The sequence below is a fragment of the Xenopus tropicalis genome, chromosome 8 (genome assembly GCF_000004195.4).
Source record: "Xenopus tropicalis strain Nigerian chromosome 8, UCB_Xtro_10.0, whole genome shotgun sequence".
NCBI classification, from domain to species: Eukaryota; Metazoa; Chordata; class Amphibia; order Anura; family Pipidae; genus Xenopus; species Xenopus tropicalis.
In genome coordinates, this window is record NC_030684.2 from 82854066 (window position 1) to 82870119 (window position 16054).

The 16054-nt window shown below is 39.5% G+C and overlaps 1 protein-coding gene across 1 annotated transcript; it reads right to left on the reverse strand.

Moving 5' to 3' along the window:
- Positions 1 to 2797: 2797 nt before the first annotated feature.
- On the reverse strand, positions 2798 to 16042 carry ahsa1 (AHA1, activator of heat shock 90kDa protein ATPase homolog 1). Its single transcript, NM_001008134.2, is given in 9 exon segments — positions 2798 to 3256; positions 5447 to 5498; positions 6371 to 6472; positions 8002 to 8127; positions 8417 to 8505; positions 9749 to 9866; positions 13046 to 13128; positions 13881 to 14071; positions 15641 to 16042. Coding segments are annotated over 9 exon segments (1014 nt in total). The 5' UTR covers positions 15721 to 16042; the 3' UTR covers positions 2798 to 3083.
- Positions 16043 to 16054: the final 12 nt, after the last annotated feature.

A 16054-nucleotide genomic window follows, 5' to 3' on the forward strand; every position in this document is an offset into this window, starting at 1 on the left:
TGCTTCTTGTCCACCAGTGGTAAGCCCCAAAATTTTGTTATAAAAATTATAATACCCAACCTTTTTTTACGGTAAGCCACATTCAAATTTAAAAAGCATCGGGGAGCAACACAAGCATGACAAAAAAAAAAAACCTAGGGGATGCCAAAAAAAAAAGGGCTGTGATTGGCTAACCAGCCTACGTGAGGTTCTGTTTGGCAGTACACCTGGTTGTTATGCAACCAAAACTTGCCTCCAAGCCACAAATTCAAAAATAAACACCTGCTTTAAAGCCACTGGTTTGGAGTACAAGGATACAATGTATTATACCTTTAAGCTTCCCATCGTCATGGATGCCAAAATGTTTTTAAGGTTGATGTGCTTAATGATAATGTGTGGGAAAGCAAACCCACAGAATGTAGGGAATTATTGTTCTGCCACTGAGACAGTGGAGTATAATGCCCATAACATACAGGTAGAACACATCACCACACATCATTTCAGGGTTAATGGTGGCAAAGCACCACAACATTTATATAAACACTATTCCAAGCAGGAGCTATTTTGAATCTACTATCTGTAACAGATGCTGCTAGGAAAGCAACACTCCCTCTAAATGTTGTTTTACATGTCCCTATGCAAGCCTGCATAGTGGACAACAGTAAGCAAGCCAGACATTTATGCATAAAGGAAAAGCTAAATAAGCGAGCCTCCTGCTGCTAGACACTGCAGTTCTCCCTGAAAGAACTGTGTTAAAAAAAAAATATATATATATATATACATACAGTGGCTTGCAAAAGTATTCAGCCCCCTTGAACTTTTCCACATTTTGTCACATTACAGCCACAAACATGAATCAATTTTATTGGAATTCCACGTGAAAGACCAATACAAAGTGGTGTACATGTGAGAAGTGGAATGAAAATCATACATGATTCCAAACATTTTTTACAAATAAATAACTGCAAAGTGGTGTGTGCGTAATTATTCAGCCCCCTTTGGTCTGAGTGCAGTCAGTTGCCCATAGACATTGCCTGATGAGTGCTAATGACTAAATAGACTGCACCTGTGTGTAATCTAATGTCAGTACAAATACAGCTGCTCTGTGACGGCCTCAGAGGTTGTCTAAGAGAATATTGGGAGCAACAACACCATGAAGTCCAAAGAACACACCAGACAGGTCAGGGATAAAGTTAGAGAAATTTAAAGCAGGCTTAGGCTACAAAAAGATTTCCAAAGCCTTGAACATCCCACGGAGCACTGTTCCACCGATCATTCAGAAATGGAAGGAGTATGGCACAACTGTAAACCTACCAAGACAAGACCGTCCCCCTAAACTCACAGGCCGAACAAGGAGAGCGCTGATCAGAAATGCAGCCAAGAGGCCCATGGTGACTCTGGGGGAGCTGCAGAGATCTACAGCTCAGGTGGGGGAATCTGTCCATAGGACACTATTAGTCGTGCACTGCACAAAGTTGGCCTTTATGGAAGAGTGGCAAGAAGAAAGCCATTGTTAACAGAAAACCATAAGAAGTCCTGTTTGCAGTTTGCCACAAGCCATGTGGGGGACACAGCAAACATGTGGAAGAAGGTGCTCTGGTCAGACGAGACCAAAATGGAACTTTTTGGCCAAAATGCAAAACGCTATGTGTGGCGGAAAACTAACACTGCACATCACTCTGAACACACCATCCCCACTGTCAAATATGGTGGTGGCAGCATCATGCTCTGGGGGTGCTTCTCTTCAGCAGGGACAGGGAAGCTGGTCAGAGTTGATGGGAAGATGGATGGAGCCAAATACAGGGCAATCTTGGAAGAAAACCTCTTGGAGTCTGCAAAAGACTTGAGACTGGGGCGGAGGTTCACCTTCCAGCAGGACAACGACCCTAAACATAAAGCCAGGGCAACAATGGAATGGTTTAAACCAAAACATATCCATGTGTTAGAATGGCCCAGTCAAAGTCCAGATCTAAATCCAATGGAGAATCTGTGGCAAGATCTGAAAACTGCTGTTCACAAACGCTGTCCATCTAATCTGACTGAGCTGGAGCTGTTTTGCAAAGAAGAATGGGCAAGGATTTCAGTCTCTAGATGTGCAAAGCTGGTAGAGACATACCCTAAAAGCCTGGCAGCTGTAATTGCAGCAAAAGGGGGTTCTACAAAGTATTGACTCAGGGGGCTGAATAATTACGCACCCCCCACTTTGCAGTTATTTATTTGTAAAAAATTTTTGGAATCATGTATGATTTTCGTTCCACTTCTCACGTGTACACCACTTTTGTATTGGTCTTTCACGTGGAATTCCAATAAAATTGATTCATGTTTGTGGCTGTAATGTGACAAAATGTGGAAAAGTTCAAGGGGGCCGAATACTTTTGCAAGCCACTGTATATATATATTTTAAAATGTATATACATACACACACCCCTAATTATAAACTAGTACATAAAAGGCACATGGCCCACGGGGAGATAAATTGCCCACAGTTAAATCTCTGCTACAGCAGGCGACTAATCTCCCTGAAATATCTTTCCACTGGCAATAAAGTGAATCGCTGGTGGAAAGACACACACGTCACTTTGTTTGCTGAAGTCGCTCGAAGTTTCCTGCAGGAGGAAACTTTGCACAACTTCTAAAAACAAAGTGACACATATGCCTTTGCATCGGTAATTTTGTTTGCCAGTGGAAAAGCATTTCAGATTAGTCATCTGCGGTAGCCAAGTTAAGCCACAGACGACTACTCTCCCTGAGGGCCATTAGAAAAAGTAAAAAAAAAAAAAAAAAAAAAAGAAGAGCTAAAAAGTAATCCATAAAAATTACACATTGATAACTTAATGATTTAATTTGTTTCGACAAGAATATACACAGCTCTGGGCTCCAGTCTGACAATGTACACTTTTTTTTTGTTGGAACAATACACTGTACAAAGCCACCATCAGACACAAGAAATCATTTCCCAGAAATCAAATGCTCAGTCTCTTACCACATGGAGATAAAACCCCCACAAATTAAATATTTTTCAGTCCACAAGACAATATTTAATTATTTATAGACCAGTAAAAAAAGAAAAAAAAAAAAACCCTCTGTCCACCCCCCAGCAAAATTTATAAGAGCAAAGCTCCATATCCAAATGTCTGCTTTATGCCATCAAAATAATATCTTTTCCAGCCTTCTTTGGTACGATCCTCTTCACCCTGTGGGACACCCCGAGCTTCCATTTGCAGCTCTGTCTCCCCACCTTTGTCTGTGAAAGTCAGAGTGATGGAAGCATGATGACCTGAAGTCGGGGAGAAAAAAATAATTAAAGGGGAAAGAAAGGTAAAAACTAATAAAGTAAGCTTTATCAGAAAGGTCTATGTAAATACAGCCATAAGCACTCGCAGAAACGCTGCACTGACTTCTCTGTCTAAAGATTACTTGTGTCTGTAATTCATGTGCCAGAGACACGCAGCTCTCTGCTCTCTCCTTCTCTCCCCTCCCTCAAGAATGCTAAGAACTCACCCCCCCCCCCTTAAGAATGTGTATCTGAGCCAATCAGCAGGAAGCTGGCTCATAGTCTAACTGAGCATGTACACTTGGTCTGGGTCTCGGTGCAGGAGTGTTCCTGTTTGGCTTCTGATCATCTGAACAGTTGAAATATGGGGAGACTTAAGTGCACTTAAGTTAGGGACTTAAGACAACTGAAGGTATGCCTGCAGCTTGAGATTAACTTTTTATTAGCCTTTCCTTCTCCTTTAAGTAAATTTAACACAAATATTTTTTGTATTCAACATGTTACCTTTTCTACTTTTAAATAAAAAGGTTTAACAATATGGTTCAGCCAGAGCTAGCTTTAAGGATCCCTCTTTATTGCAACCCTTAAATCAAATGTGAGTTTAGTGTGAGCTTAATAAATAAAAACTCATCCACTCATTCATTCATGTGGGATTGTGTATTTATCAATACATGAGAGTTAAGACTCACCATTTAATAAATACACTTATAAAAATCCCATAGGAATCAATAGAACATGAGGGAGTTTTTGACTGGGCATGTCTAAAAGGTGTTAAGTGTGGGCATTTTGCTTAAAGGAACAGTAACATCAAAAAATTAAAGTGTTTTAAAGTAATTAAAATATAATGTGCTGTTGCTCTAAGAAACCTGTGCCTTTTCTCCTTTGAATGGCTGCCCCCATGGCTACACAGCAGCTTACTTATATAAACTATAGTAGTCTTTCTGAGGCAAACACACCAGTTGTAGCAATGCAAGGCAACAGTACATTATATTGTTATTACTTTTATACACTTTCATTTTTTGGTGTTACTGTTCCTTTAAAAGGAACTGAACATCATGCATTTATCTATTGCAGTGCTGTCCAACTGGCGGCCCTCGACCCCCCTCTGTGTGGCCCCCCCACCTGTCTGGCTGCTTTGATGGCTTAACTTTGTGTTAGCCTTAAATGGCATCAGTACTGTGATTAACTGGCCCCCTGCATGGTTATCACCTCAGATTCAGGCTGTAAACCCCCTGTATTGTTTACAAATGTAATCCCCTGTGTTGTTCACACCTTTTAATCTCTGTATTGTTCACCCCCTGCAGTGTTCACACCTCAGGCTCAGGCTATAATCACCCACATTGTTGACCTCTTCACACCTCAGACATTGTATGTACTGCCTGGCCTATGGTGCCTGTGTATAGGTAGCATAGGGTAGGCAGAGTATGGCACATAGGTAGCATAGGGCAGGGAGGGTATGGCACCCACAGGCAGCATAGGGCAGGCAGAGTATGGCACACACAGGCAGCATAGGACTGGCAGAGTTCTGTCTGTGTGTGCCATACTCTGCCTGCCCTATGCTGCCTGTGGGAAGTGAACCTGGCAGGAGTTTGTTCTGGAAGTTTGTTAGCAGTTGGAAATAGCCATTAAATGGTCCCTAAGGTGTGTAATTATATGCTGGGGGTTGCTGTGCTATCCACAGGGGAGGAGGAGGCATATGGATTTAAGGGTGTGTCTTAATATGACATAATATAATTCTTTAACATATGAATGATGGTTGATATCAGCGACCTTTGTGATAAAATGGGTGTGGTTTGAAGTAGGTGTGGTTTAAAATGGGGGAGTTGCCAAAACTGGCTTCCATTAGCGGCCCTCCACCATGTATGTGAGAGAAATTCCGGCCCTCTGCACTGCAGAAGTTGGACAGCACTGATCTATTGGATAGAGTTTATGTGTTTACCACCCATCAGACAAACACAGTGGTTAGGAAGTTTTGTTTCATCACTTTGGTGGAGTTCTAGCAGCATGTTCCAATGGGTATGACAGCACAGCAGATAAATGGCCCTATAACAACTTGGTTATGCATACTGGGAATAACTAGCCAAGTGTGTTCTGTGTCCTCCAAACAGTACATTAAAGGGTACAAAGAAAAAACCCCAGCCAGCCTACAAAAATAAAAATGTCTACGTATGTTTAACAGCTAACTTTCCTTACCTTGTGGCCAAGATTTAAACCTCCAAGACATTACAATTTTTTTCTCGGGTTCCTGCAAACAGAGACATCAGTAAGTTACCTTATTTATAGCAAGTCTGGTAAAAATATTGCAAGGGAGATTTTGGGGCCAATTCCGCTGTGTGCGAAAAATCGCACGCCATGTTAGCGCACGCTATTACGAATGTAGCAGTTACTTTCTGAAAACTACTGTTCTGAAAATGACCATTTCCCTGAAAACTGGAGGATGCATCACTCTAGGGCCAACACATAGCTGAAAAAATCCCACTGCAAACTCCATGTTGTGTTGCCAAAAGCTCACGAACTGCAATTTTCTTAAAGTACCGCCTGCCCCAAGTAGGTGTTAATATTCGCACAGATTAATGCAATATTCAGTGCGTTTAATGCTTCATATGTGCGTTAGTACTATTTCTATTCGCTAATTATTATTACAGTAATGCGCTATTTATAGCATGCGATATGCGTCTTAACACATGCAAAATTACTTTGATGAATCGGTACTTATTTATCGCATGCTTTTTAACGCAAAAAAGCATGCAATAAGCGTTATCGACCTTTAGTGAATCGGCCCCTTTGAGTGCACAAATAAACCAGTTGTTTACTTTTCACTTTAAACATGGATAGATTTACGTGTGAGGCGTAAAGTGTTCTGTAGATTATTTTATATCATAACGTGCATTTTGACTTCTCGTTCATTCGGAAGATGGGCACCAGGGAAAATGTTATATATGGTCTATAAACCTGTTGCATTACAAAGGCAAAATTCCCTGAGAACTCCACGAAATTACAGTAAAATCCGATTCCTAATCTTTTCAGTTAGCGTACAATGAGCGGAATGGCTGCTGGCTTTAGCATAAATAAGAAAAGGGGGGGGGGGGGGGATCAGTTTTACATTTGTTTACTCACCAATTCTAAAAATTCTCCACTAACATTTCCTCCCAGAAGCTGGAACTTCCCACCTTTGTCTGCTGTTAAAGATGCAGGGGCATGTGTAAATCCTTGCACTAGCTACAGAGAAAGAGAGGTCACAGAAAGTTAATGACATTGTAATGAGGCATAAGCACTTCAGTGAAGAAAACACTTAGGGCTCTGGCACACGGGGGAGATTAGTCGCCCGCGATAAAACTCCCTGTTCGCGGGCAACTAATCTCCCTGAGTTGCCTACCCCTGCCATCCCATCGGCGAACATGTAAGTCGCCGGCGGGATGGCAGACGCGGCGGGGCAATTTCAGGGAATTGCCGAAAAAGACTTGCGAGTCTTTTTCGCCGATTTGCGCGAAATCGCGCCGCCGCGTCTGCCATCCCGCCGGCGACTTACATGTTCGCCGGTGGGATGGCAGGGGTAGGCAACTCGGGGAGATTAGTCGCCCGCGAACAGGGAGTTTTATCGCGGGCGACTAATCTCCCCCGTGTGCCAGAGCCCTTAAGGGAGAGATATAGGCTTGTATAATTCCCACCACAAAGAATACCTCCTTCTCTTTAAAACAACTAGTCTGCCATTTCTGGCAGATGCTTTACACAAATTATTTGCAAGGTAATTCTGTATTTCGAATAAAGTGTCTTCCAGAGACAACTTCAACATCTTTCTCTCTAAATAATGCATACTAGCCCTAGTGGCTGTTTTAATTTATGAAACACAATCAAACTTCCACACACTACCTACTCTCTTCTCACTGATACTTCTCAATCCTGATACTTCACTAGCCAACGTAGATCACTGACAAACAGGGAAAGCACACAGAATTCAACAGCATTATTTGCAAAGCAGAAACAAACTACCCACAAAAGCCAGCGCTTTACAATTCTACTTTGCAAATAAATGATGCAGAGCAAAATCCCACCAAAATTCTTTGTGCTTTCTGCCTTCATCTGTGATCTACAACAGATTACTTGATAAAGCAACAGTGATAAGAAAATGTGGAATTGTGGCCAACTGTTTCCTAATGCGACTACCTAGAATCTCTCCAAGCAATGCGTTTTAACAATGCAATTTTTACGGAGTAATAAAGGTGTATACAGTGCAAATCCAGAATTAAACAAGTACCTACAACTGCACAAATGAGTTAGTAGAGCACAGTCAAATAAGATAGACCAAGGTCTCATATCTAGTATAAATAAATCTAAAGCAACTGGACTTGTTAAGTAATCATTGAAGACGTTTCACTACTTATCCAAGCAGCTTCTTCAGTTGAACTGAAATGTCTTCAATGATTACATAACAAGTCCAGTTGCTTTAAATTTATTTATACTAGATATACCATGACCTGGATGAAAATCTTCATAGTCACCTAGGTCTCATGTTACATGACAGCAGCTGCTTGATGGGACTGTTTATCCCAGGGAGAAAAGGTTAGTGTTTATTGGCAAGTAGAATTGTTATTGATGCAGTGTGGGTCCATGGCCAATAACAGAATACATGTAGTCTTTTTGTAATTAAAGGTAAGAAAAAAAAAACAAGAACAGAGGATGGATAAAGAAGGGGAGAATGCCCTAAGGGTGGGTTCTTATGCACTCAGATTATCAGAGGGAAGCAATACCTCTTGCCGGGTGAGCACTCTGTACAATTCTTCAGGTGAAGTCAGGAAGGTGTCTTTTATGTTCACTTTACAAGTAGGTATTTTAACCCCTGCATTCTGACAGGTCTGGCTTTTACTAGTCTGTGGCTAGATGAACAAATAGGGAAGAATTAGACTTGGTTACAGCAAGGCACACAGATTTCTGATCTACCAAAACCCTGACATGCAGTACCAAAAATTTAGTACCACTGCAAAACACCACAGGTACAAGAAATATAGTAAATTCAGTGATGATTTAAGTTAATCAATAGATGCCCAATTTGGCTCAAACAATACCTTACTTTGTGCTGTATTGCTTTACTCTACATCTGTAAATAAGAAACTGGCAAGCCTCAAATTTTTTTTTTTAAATATGTATAAGAAACATCCTTCTTACCATGTTTGTTTCAGCTTTCTGCTTTATCTCTGTAACTCTGCTATGTGAAACACCATTTGCTGTGGGAAGGATCATTCCTTGTGTAAACTCTAAGAACAGAAAAAGAGATATTAGCAGAAAGGTAAAAAGTACAAGTGAGCCCTATTCATCATGCATATGCATTAATTTATCTTTCAAAATTAGTACACTTATTCAGCAGAATATTATGCAGATGTACTGTAGACATTTAAAAATCCCCAAAACTGATACTGACAATTAAAGGAACAGTAACAACAAAAAATGAAAGAGCTTTAAAGTAATAAAAATATAATGCACTGTTGCCCTGCACTGGTAAAACTGGTGTGTTTGCTACAGTAATTCTACTATAATTGATATAATAAGCTGCTATGTAGCCACGGGGGCAGCCATTCAAGCTGGAAAAAAAAGAGAAAAGGCACAGGCACATAGCAGATAACAGATAAAACACTATTGTATTCTACAGAACTTATCTGCTATGTGCCTGTGCCTTTTCTCCTTTGAATGGCTGCCTCCATGGCTACATAGCAGCTTATTTATATAAATTATAGTAGACTTTCTGAAGTAAACACACAACTTTTACCAGTGCAGGGCAGCAGCACATTATATTTTAGTTACTTTTATACACTTTCATTTTTTGGTGTTACTGTTCCTTTAACTTCTGATGTTTTTAACAAAAACAAATACTGAAATTTCTGGGCACATGAACAAATTAGGTAGCAAGGTTAGAATGAACCATAACAAAAGTGATTAACATTAAAATGCCATTTTAATGAAAGCAGGAGTGACAGAAAATAGTCTACGTTATAATCAAAACATTTAGTTAAACAAATAGCCTGTTAAAAGCATGTTAATTAGGATCAGAGCCAAAAATGTTTTTCCCATAAAAAACATTTTTATAAGATTGATGTTTCTAAAATAGATGTTTCTAAAATAGATTTGAATTCGGAAGAGCAAATCCCCATATTAGCATTTTGGTTGTTTAATAGCTGGGTGGCCTTAGGTTGAACATTTTTGCCAGAGACAGAAACTTAAAAAGGTACAAGTGCCATTTCCTAACACTCTATTTTTACTTATAAATGTTCCTATGCATTTATATAAATTTTAATCAGAGTGGTGATTTAGAAACTAAAATCTAGACTTCATTAGCCCTTCTACAGATGGCAAATCACAGCTAACAACCAATTGCTCAACATGTGCTCTACTCATGACTAAAATTACAGAAGTATTTGAGATTAATATCAGGCCTCTCATTTTGTTTTGTTAGAAGTGGTGACATTCAATGATATTATAATACATACATTATTGTGTCATTACCTGTTTTTAGCATGGATATGTACAGAGCCACAGCTTCCCTTATTTGGTTGCTTCCCTGCCTTCTCATTACACCAATAAGGTTAGTTTCAGGCTCGTCCTTAGCCATGGACACTCTGATCTGCAGAGCAAAGTGTAGTATATATTATAGTAGTTTAATTTTCTCGTTTAGATTATGAAATAGATCTTCTTTAATTAAAACAATACATAAAGTTTTTTTGAGTTCATGCTGGAAACGGGGGTATAAAATTAAAACGCTCTACATGCACATAGATATAGTGCTTAAAGGAATACTGTCATGGGAAAACATTTTTTTCTTTTCTTTTCAAAATGCATCAGATAATACAACTTTTCCAGCAGAATTCTGCATTGAAATCCATTTTTAAAAAAATGCCAACAGATTTTTAAATATTTAACTTCACATGGGGCTAGCCATCTTTTTCATTTCCCAGGGTGCCACAGCCATGTGACTTGTGCTCTAATAAACGTCAGTCACACTTTACTGCTGAGCTGCAAGTTGGAGTGAAATCACCCTCTCCCCCCCAGCAGCCGATCAGCAGAACAATGGGAAAGTAGCAAGACAGCAGCTCCCAGTAGATATAAGTAGATTTAGTAGAATAGCACTCAATAGTAAGAAGTCCAGCTTGGGACTACTCCAGTTACATGGGAGCAGGAGAAACAATAGGCTACATAAGTGCTGTCCAACTTCTGTTGTACCGAGGGCCGGAATTTTTCCGACCTACGTGGTGGAGGGCCGATAATGGAAGCCAGTTTTGACCACTCCCCTTTTTGAAACCGCACCCACTTGAAACCACACCCATGTTATCACATGACCATACCCATATTAATGGTTGTAGTACAGCAAAAACCTGCCATACTCTGCCTTCCCTACCCTGTCTGTGTGCCATACTTTCACGGTGTGTGCCATTCTTGGCTGGTTTGTGCCATACTTGGCCTGTGTGTGCCATACTCTGCCTGCCCTACCCTGCCTGTGTGTGCCATACTCTGCCTTCCCTACCCTGTCTGTGTGCCATACTTTCACTGTGTGTGCCATTCTTGGCTGGTTTGTGCCATACTTGGCCTGTGTGTGCCATACTCTGCCTGTCCTACCCTGCCTGTGTGTGCCATACTCTGCCTTCCCTATCCTGCCTGCGTGTGCCATACTTTCACTGTTTGCCATTCTTGGCTGGTTTGTGCCATACTTGGCCTGTGTGTGCTATACTCTGCCTGTGTGTGCCATACTCTGCCTTCCCTACCCTGCCTGTGTGTGCCATACTCTGCCTGCCCTACCCTGCCTGTGTGTGCCATACTCTGCCTGCCCTACCCTGCCTGTGTGTGCCATACTCTGCCTTCCCTACCCTGCCTGTGTGTGCCATACTCTGCTTGCCCTATGATGCCTGTGTGTAAGGCACACACAGGCAGCCTACAGTGACACAATGCTGGCACTGCTCCTACAGTCTGCACTGTATATTAAAAAACTATATATTAAAAAACTTTTTAATTGAAGTACCACCTCAGTATATGTTCTTTTTGTAGTGTGCAGGGATTATTTGTGGGTTTCTACTGCTCCTGAGGTGTGAACAGGGGAACAATGGGTGTGATTACAGCCTGAGCCTCAGGTGTGAACACTGCAGGGGGTGAACAATGCAGAGATTAAAAGGTGTGAACAACACAGGGAATTACATATTTAAACAATACAGCCTGATTACAGCCTGAATCTGAGGTGAGAACCATGCAGGGGGCCAGTTAATCTCAGTACTGATACCATTTAAAGCTTGCACAAGAGTAAGCCATCAAAGTAGCCAGACAGGTGGGGGGCCACACAGAGGGGGGTCGCGGGCCGCCAGTTGGACAGCACTGGGCTACATGAAAGCAGTTCTAATGTGCAGCGCTGGCTCCTTCTAAAAGCTCAGAATCAGCCACAATGCACTGAGATGGCGCCTACATACCAATATTACAGCTAAAAAAATAAATTTGTTGGTTCAAGAATAAAAGTTTAAATGGTAGAGTGAATTGTGTGCATGTAAACAGTGTAATTAAGAAATAAAAAGTACACAATAAAAATCATGATAGGATCCCTTTAAGAATTAGTGCTTAATTTTTTTATTTTTTTTATTTCAATAAATTTTTATTTGAAATTGTAGAAAAAGTGAACAGACTATACATTTATCACAGGTATAGGATATCAGGACAAACAATTTAAGTAAAATATGATATCTTGGTAAGTTTTTAGAGATTATAGCACATGAGATATGTGAATTTTAGTCTGTATATATACAATGGGGGACTAGATGTTTTCCTTGACGGGAGGACGCTCTAGTCCCAATTGCTTAAATTATATAATTATGCAAAATAAGATAAGAGAACCATTGATTGTAAGTGGTGTAAACCAACAAAAAATATTTTGTCCCTATCCCAAAACACTCTCCCCGTAAATTATTTATGCTTTTAACAAGATAAAGTAGGACTTTCCTCTTTTGCAAAAATCCTAAAATAGGAAAAAAAAAGCTCCAGCAGATTAACTGCAAAACATTTATTATGGGTAGTGGTAACACGACATGTTTCGGGTTAATACCCTTTATCAAGTGTACACTTGATAAAGGGTATTAACCCGAAACATGTCGTGTTACCACTACCCATAATAAATGTTTTGCAGTTAATCTGCTGGAGCTTTTTTTTCCTATTTTTGGATTTTTGCAGTTGTATTTGGTTGCAGCACAGAGCAACAACTAGGAGCTAAAGCATTTTTCGTAAGTACTTTATACAAAGTTCACCAATAATTTTTCATTTTTGGACTTTTCTCTTTTGTTGCTCCATGACAAACTCTTTTACAGAGTCCCGTTGTGGTCTGCTTCCTCTGCCATTCCCTATTGTGCACTTCTGATTGAAGCACAAATTTACAAAGCTGCCAAATGCAGACTGTATTCTATTTGTGTGGGTGGCTGTAGGGATCTACACTTTGATGTAGAATTGGTATAGGTCTGGGTTTCAAAGGATGTAGAATTTCTCCTAGTACCCTGTACTTGATGTTTTCCGAAAATAGATGTCTTCTATATGACATATATGAGTGTTACATTGTTACTGTTGAGCAAAACATGTAGTGGCTACATCTTGCCACTTGAAAAAGAAAGGGAAGCATGTATTCTTTTAGTGGTAAATTTACCTACTATAAGGAGCATATCACATGCTAGAACCATGCTAGCATTTCTTTGTATTAAAACTGCTTCCAGTCGTGTCATTACACACACTGTTTAGACACTAGGATCTGAGGACTAGATCAAGTGCTGCAATTACACTCACCTCTACTTCACTGGGATCATTTTCATCTGAAAGATTTGGAATCTCAACATGTCCTTTGTATTTTACCCCAGACTTTGACACCCCTGCAAAGAGAGAAGAAAAACATCTGTAAAAGACTATTGAATATGGGGGGTGCCCAAGGAAAAGTTAATAGTGAATCATTTTACAAAAATACTGGCCTTCAAGAATATGTATTATGCCCTCCATGATCTTAGAGCTTTATTAAGAATGTTTGCCTTATTAAAAGGCAATTTATACACGGTTGCTTGGAAAATAACAATTATTACCTAATTTTCTTGCCAATTTAATCTACTTAAGATTTTATTTGTCAAGCCAGAGCCAGGTGCAAAAAAAAAAAAAAACAACAAACTTTTTGTAATAGCATTTATAATATTATAAGCTCCACTTCAGCAGAAACTAATTTATATTAATTTTTAAGGAGTAGCTCCATCCCACTCTATGGATCAGAAAAGCAATAACACGTTGTCCAACAGTTAAAGATGATTGAAAAAAAAAATGTAATATGGAGTCATATTATTTGTATAATCCGCTGCAAAATATTGCTATTTGAATGTCCTGCCAAGAAAGCAATATTTACTCACTCTAAATTATCTAGGTTTTTTTAATATCTAAAGTATCTGTGGGGAATCATTTTTGAAAAGGTTTTCAGATCTCATTTTTTTTTTTGCAGGGGCAAAGCATCATTCATAACAGTTTAATGTACTATTCAGATTCTGGGATCTCTAGACGCCACATTATTTAGACAATGATATGCATTTAAACACAAAAAAATCAGTAGACCCCCAAAATTCAGAATGTTCTATATGCTACTCACCTGTCCAGTTCAGCTTGATATCCCACTCATAGAAGAAAATGAGCTTTCCCTTTCGGTTGTTGATAGATGCTTCCCCCTCCAGCTTGCTTACTTCTGTTATTTCACATGTCCCTTCCTCACTTTCCACTCTTATGTCCATCATTAGTTCTTTAATTTTCTCTGAGGACCAGCTAGTGGCATCTCTTTCAGTCCTTGGCAAAAAAAACAAACAAAAAAGACAGACATCTTAATTGAGAATTTAGGAGTATTGTTTTAAAGACAAACTTGGCAACTAAACTATATCAATTAATTGTTATTTGAGTTTTAAAGTTATTTTCCCAAATGTGCATTAAAGGTGTCGTTCAATTTTGTATTAACTTTTAGTATGATGTAAATAGTGATATTCTGAAACAATCTACAATTGGTTCTCTTTTATTATTTGTGGTTTTTCAGTTATTTAGCTTTTTGGTCAGCAGCTCTCCAGTTTGGAATTTCAGCAGCTATTTGGATGCCAGAGTCTTGTTTACCTTAGCAACTGGAATGGCTTGAATGAGAGACTGGAAATTGAATAGCAGAGTGCCTTAATAGAAAGATAAGGAATAAAAACGTAACACAAATAATAATTTTAGTTCACAAAGCAACTGATTTTTAGCTGATGGTGCCAGTGACCCCCATTTGAAAGCTAGAAAGATGTAGAAGAGGAAGGTAAATATTTTGATAACTATAAAAAAATAATGAAGACCTATTCAAAGTTGCTAGGAATAGGATATTCTATAATGTATTAAAAGGTGAACCACTCCATTAACTGTATGTTGTTTCTGGATATGCAGAAATTTAAACTGTCAGCATCAGAACACATGATCAACACATGCTTTGAAGCCAATTGTTATAGGTACCGAAAATAATTATCTCCAACCTTCCCAGTTTGGGCACCAGCTGCCAGCACTGCATTACCAACACTTAGGTCATTTGTCTTTTCATGATCTATTTTTTGCACTGCTTGACACAGCCCGCATCAACAGCAAGCCAGATATAGTTACTGACAGAATGAATATGCCAAAGAACTTGCACAGGCCCATAAACGTTGGAATAGGTGTATTTAGCTTTGGCTGTACATTTTTTGCCAAGTCTTAAAAACAAAGCAAAGCAAAAAGCAGAGAAACAAAAAAAAAATTTGATCTTAAAAACTTGGATTTAACTATCTACTAGAAATTCTGAAAACTTGCAGGTTAAAGCTTTTCAGTGAATTTCAGTCAAATCATTTCTATGCTGGCACTGGCAAAACTGCACCGACCATAACTAAGATTTAAGCCTTTGCAAGTGATCTCTCTTACATGCCTGCATGTAACTGATTTAAACTAAGGAGATATGGAATATCTCAGACACACAGCAACAATGAACATAACTCATGTACCAAGATAACAACTGGGTGGAGGCAAAGCTTCTTATAAATCTAAAAAGACTAACACTTGGCAACATGATCTTACCTCCATAAAAAAAGCCAAATTGAGTCAGTATTAATTAAAAAATATCATTAAAATAGACATAACATATTTTACCAGCAACATTTTATAAGGTTGCATCTCCATTTCCAAACACTCTCTTGCTGCTGATATGTTGATTAAAATATAAAAAATTATATATATATATATATATATATATATATCCCAGTCTACAAGTTGGACGTGCTTCTTGGTAACATATGCACTTTAGGATTCCTAACCACGCTTGAATAATTCTGTCATTTTTTAGGAGGCATCATTAAACAAAGATGAACTTACCAGTGCCAATTGTTAACGTTGGTGGCATCTGCTCTCATCTCAACGATCCACCGCGGATCCCCCTCTCCCCACTTCGCCATGGCTAAACAAGTGAAGATCTAAATGCAAGAAACTATTCTGGTACCTTCAGCGCCGCTGCGAGAAAGGCCTCAATCAGCGTGTCTTTGCCGTCTGCACCACTGCCTGTCACCGCTCTGCTATATTGTGCTTTGCTCCTTTCCCTGCCACTAGCCTCTCTCTATGGTTTACACTTCAGATCCAGCTATCCCCAGACCAGAACCTCTTAGGAGCTGCGATACATTCTCTCCCGCCCCACGCCGTGCTCACTTTGCTCTCCTCCCCAGGTTCCTCATATATGTACCAGCCTCAGTAGAAATTACTAGAAACGCCTGGAAAGCCGGCTCAAAGTTTTTC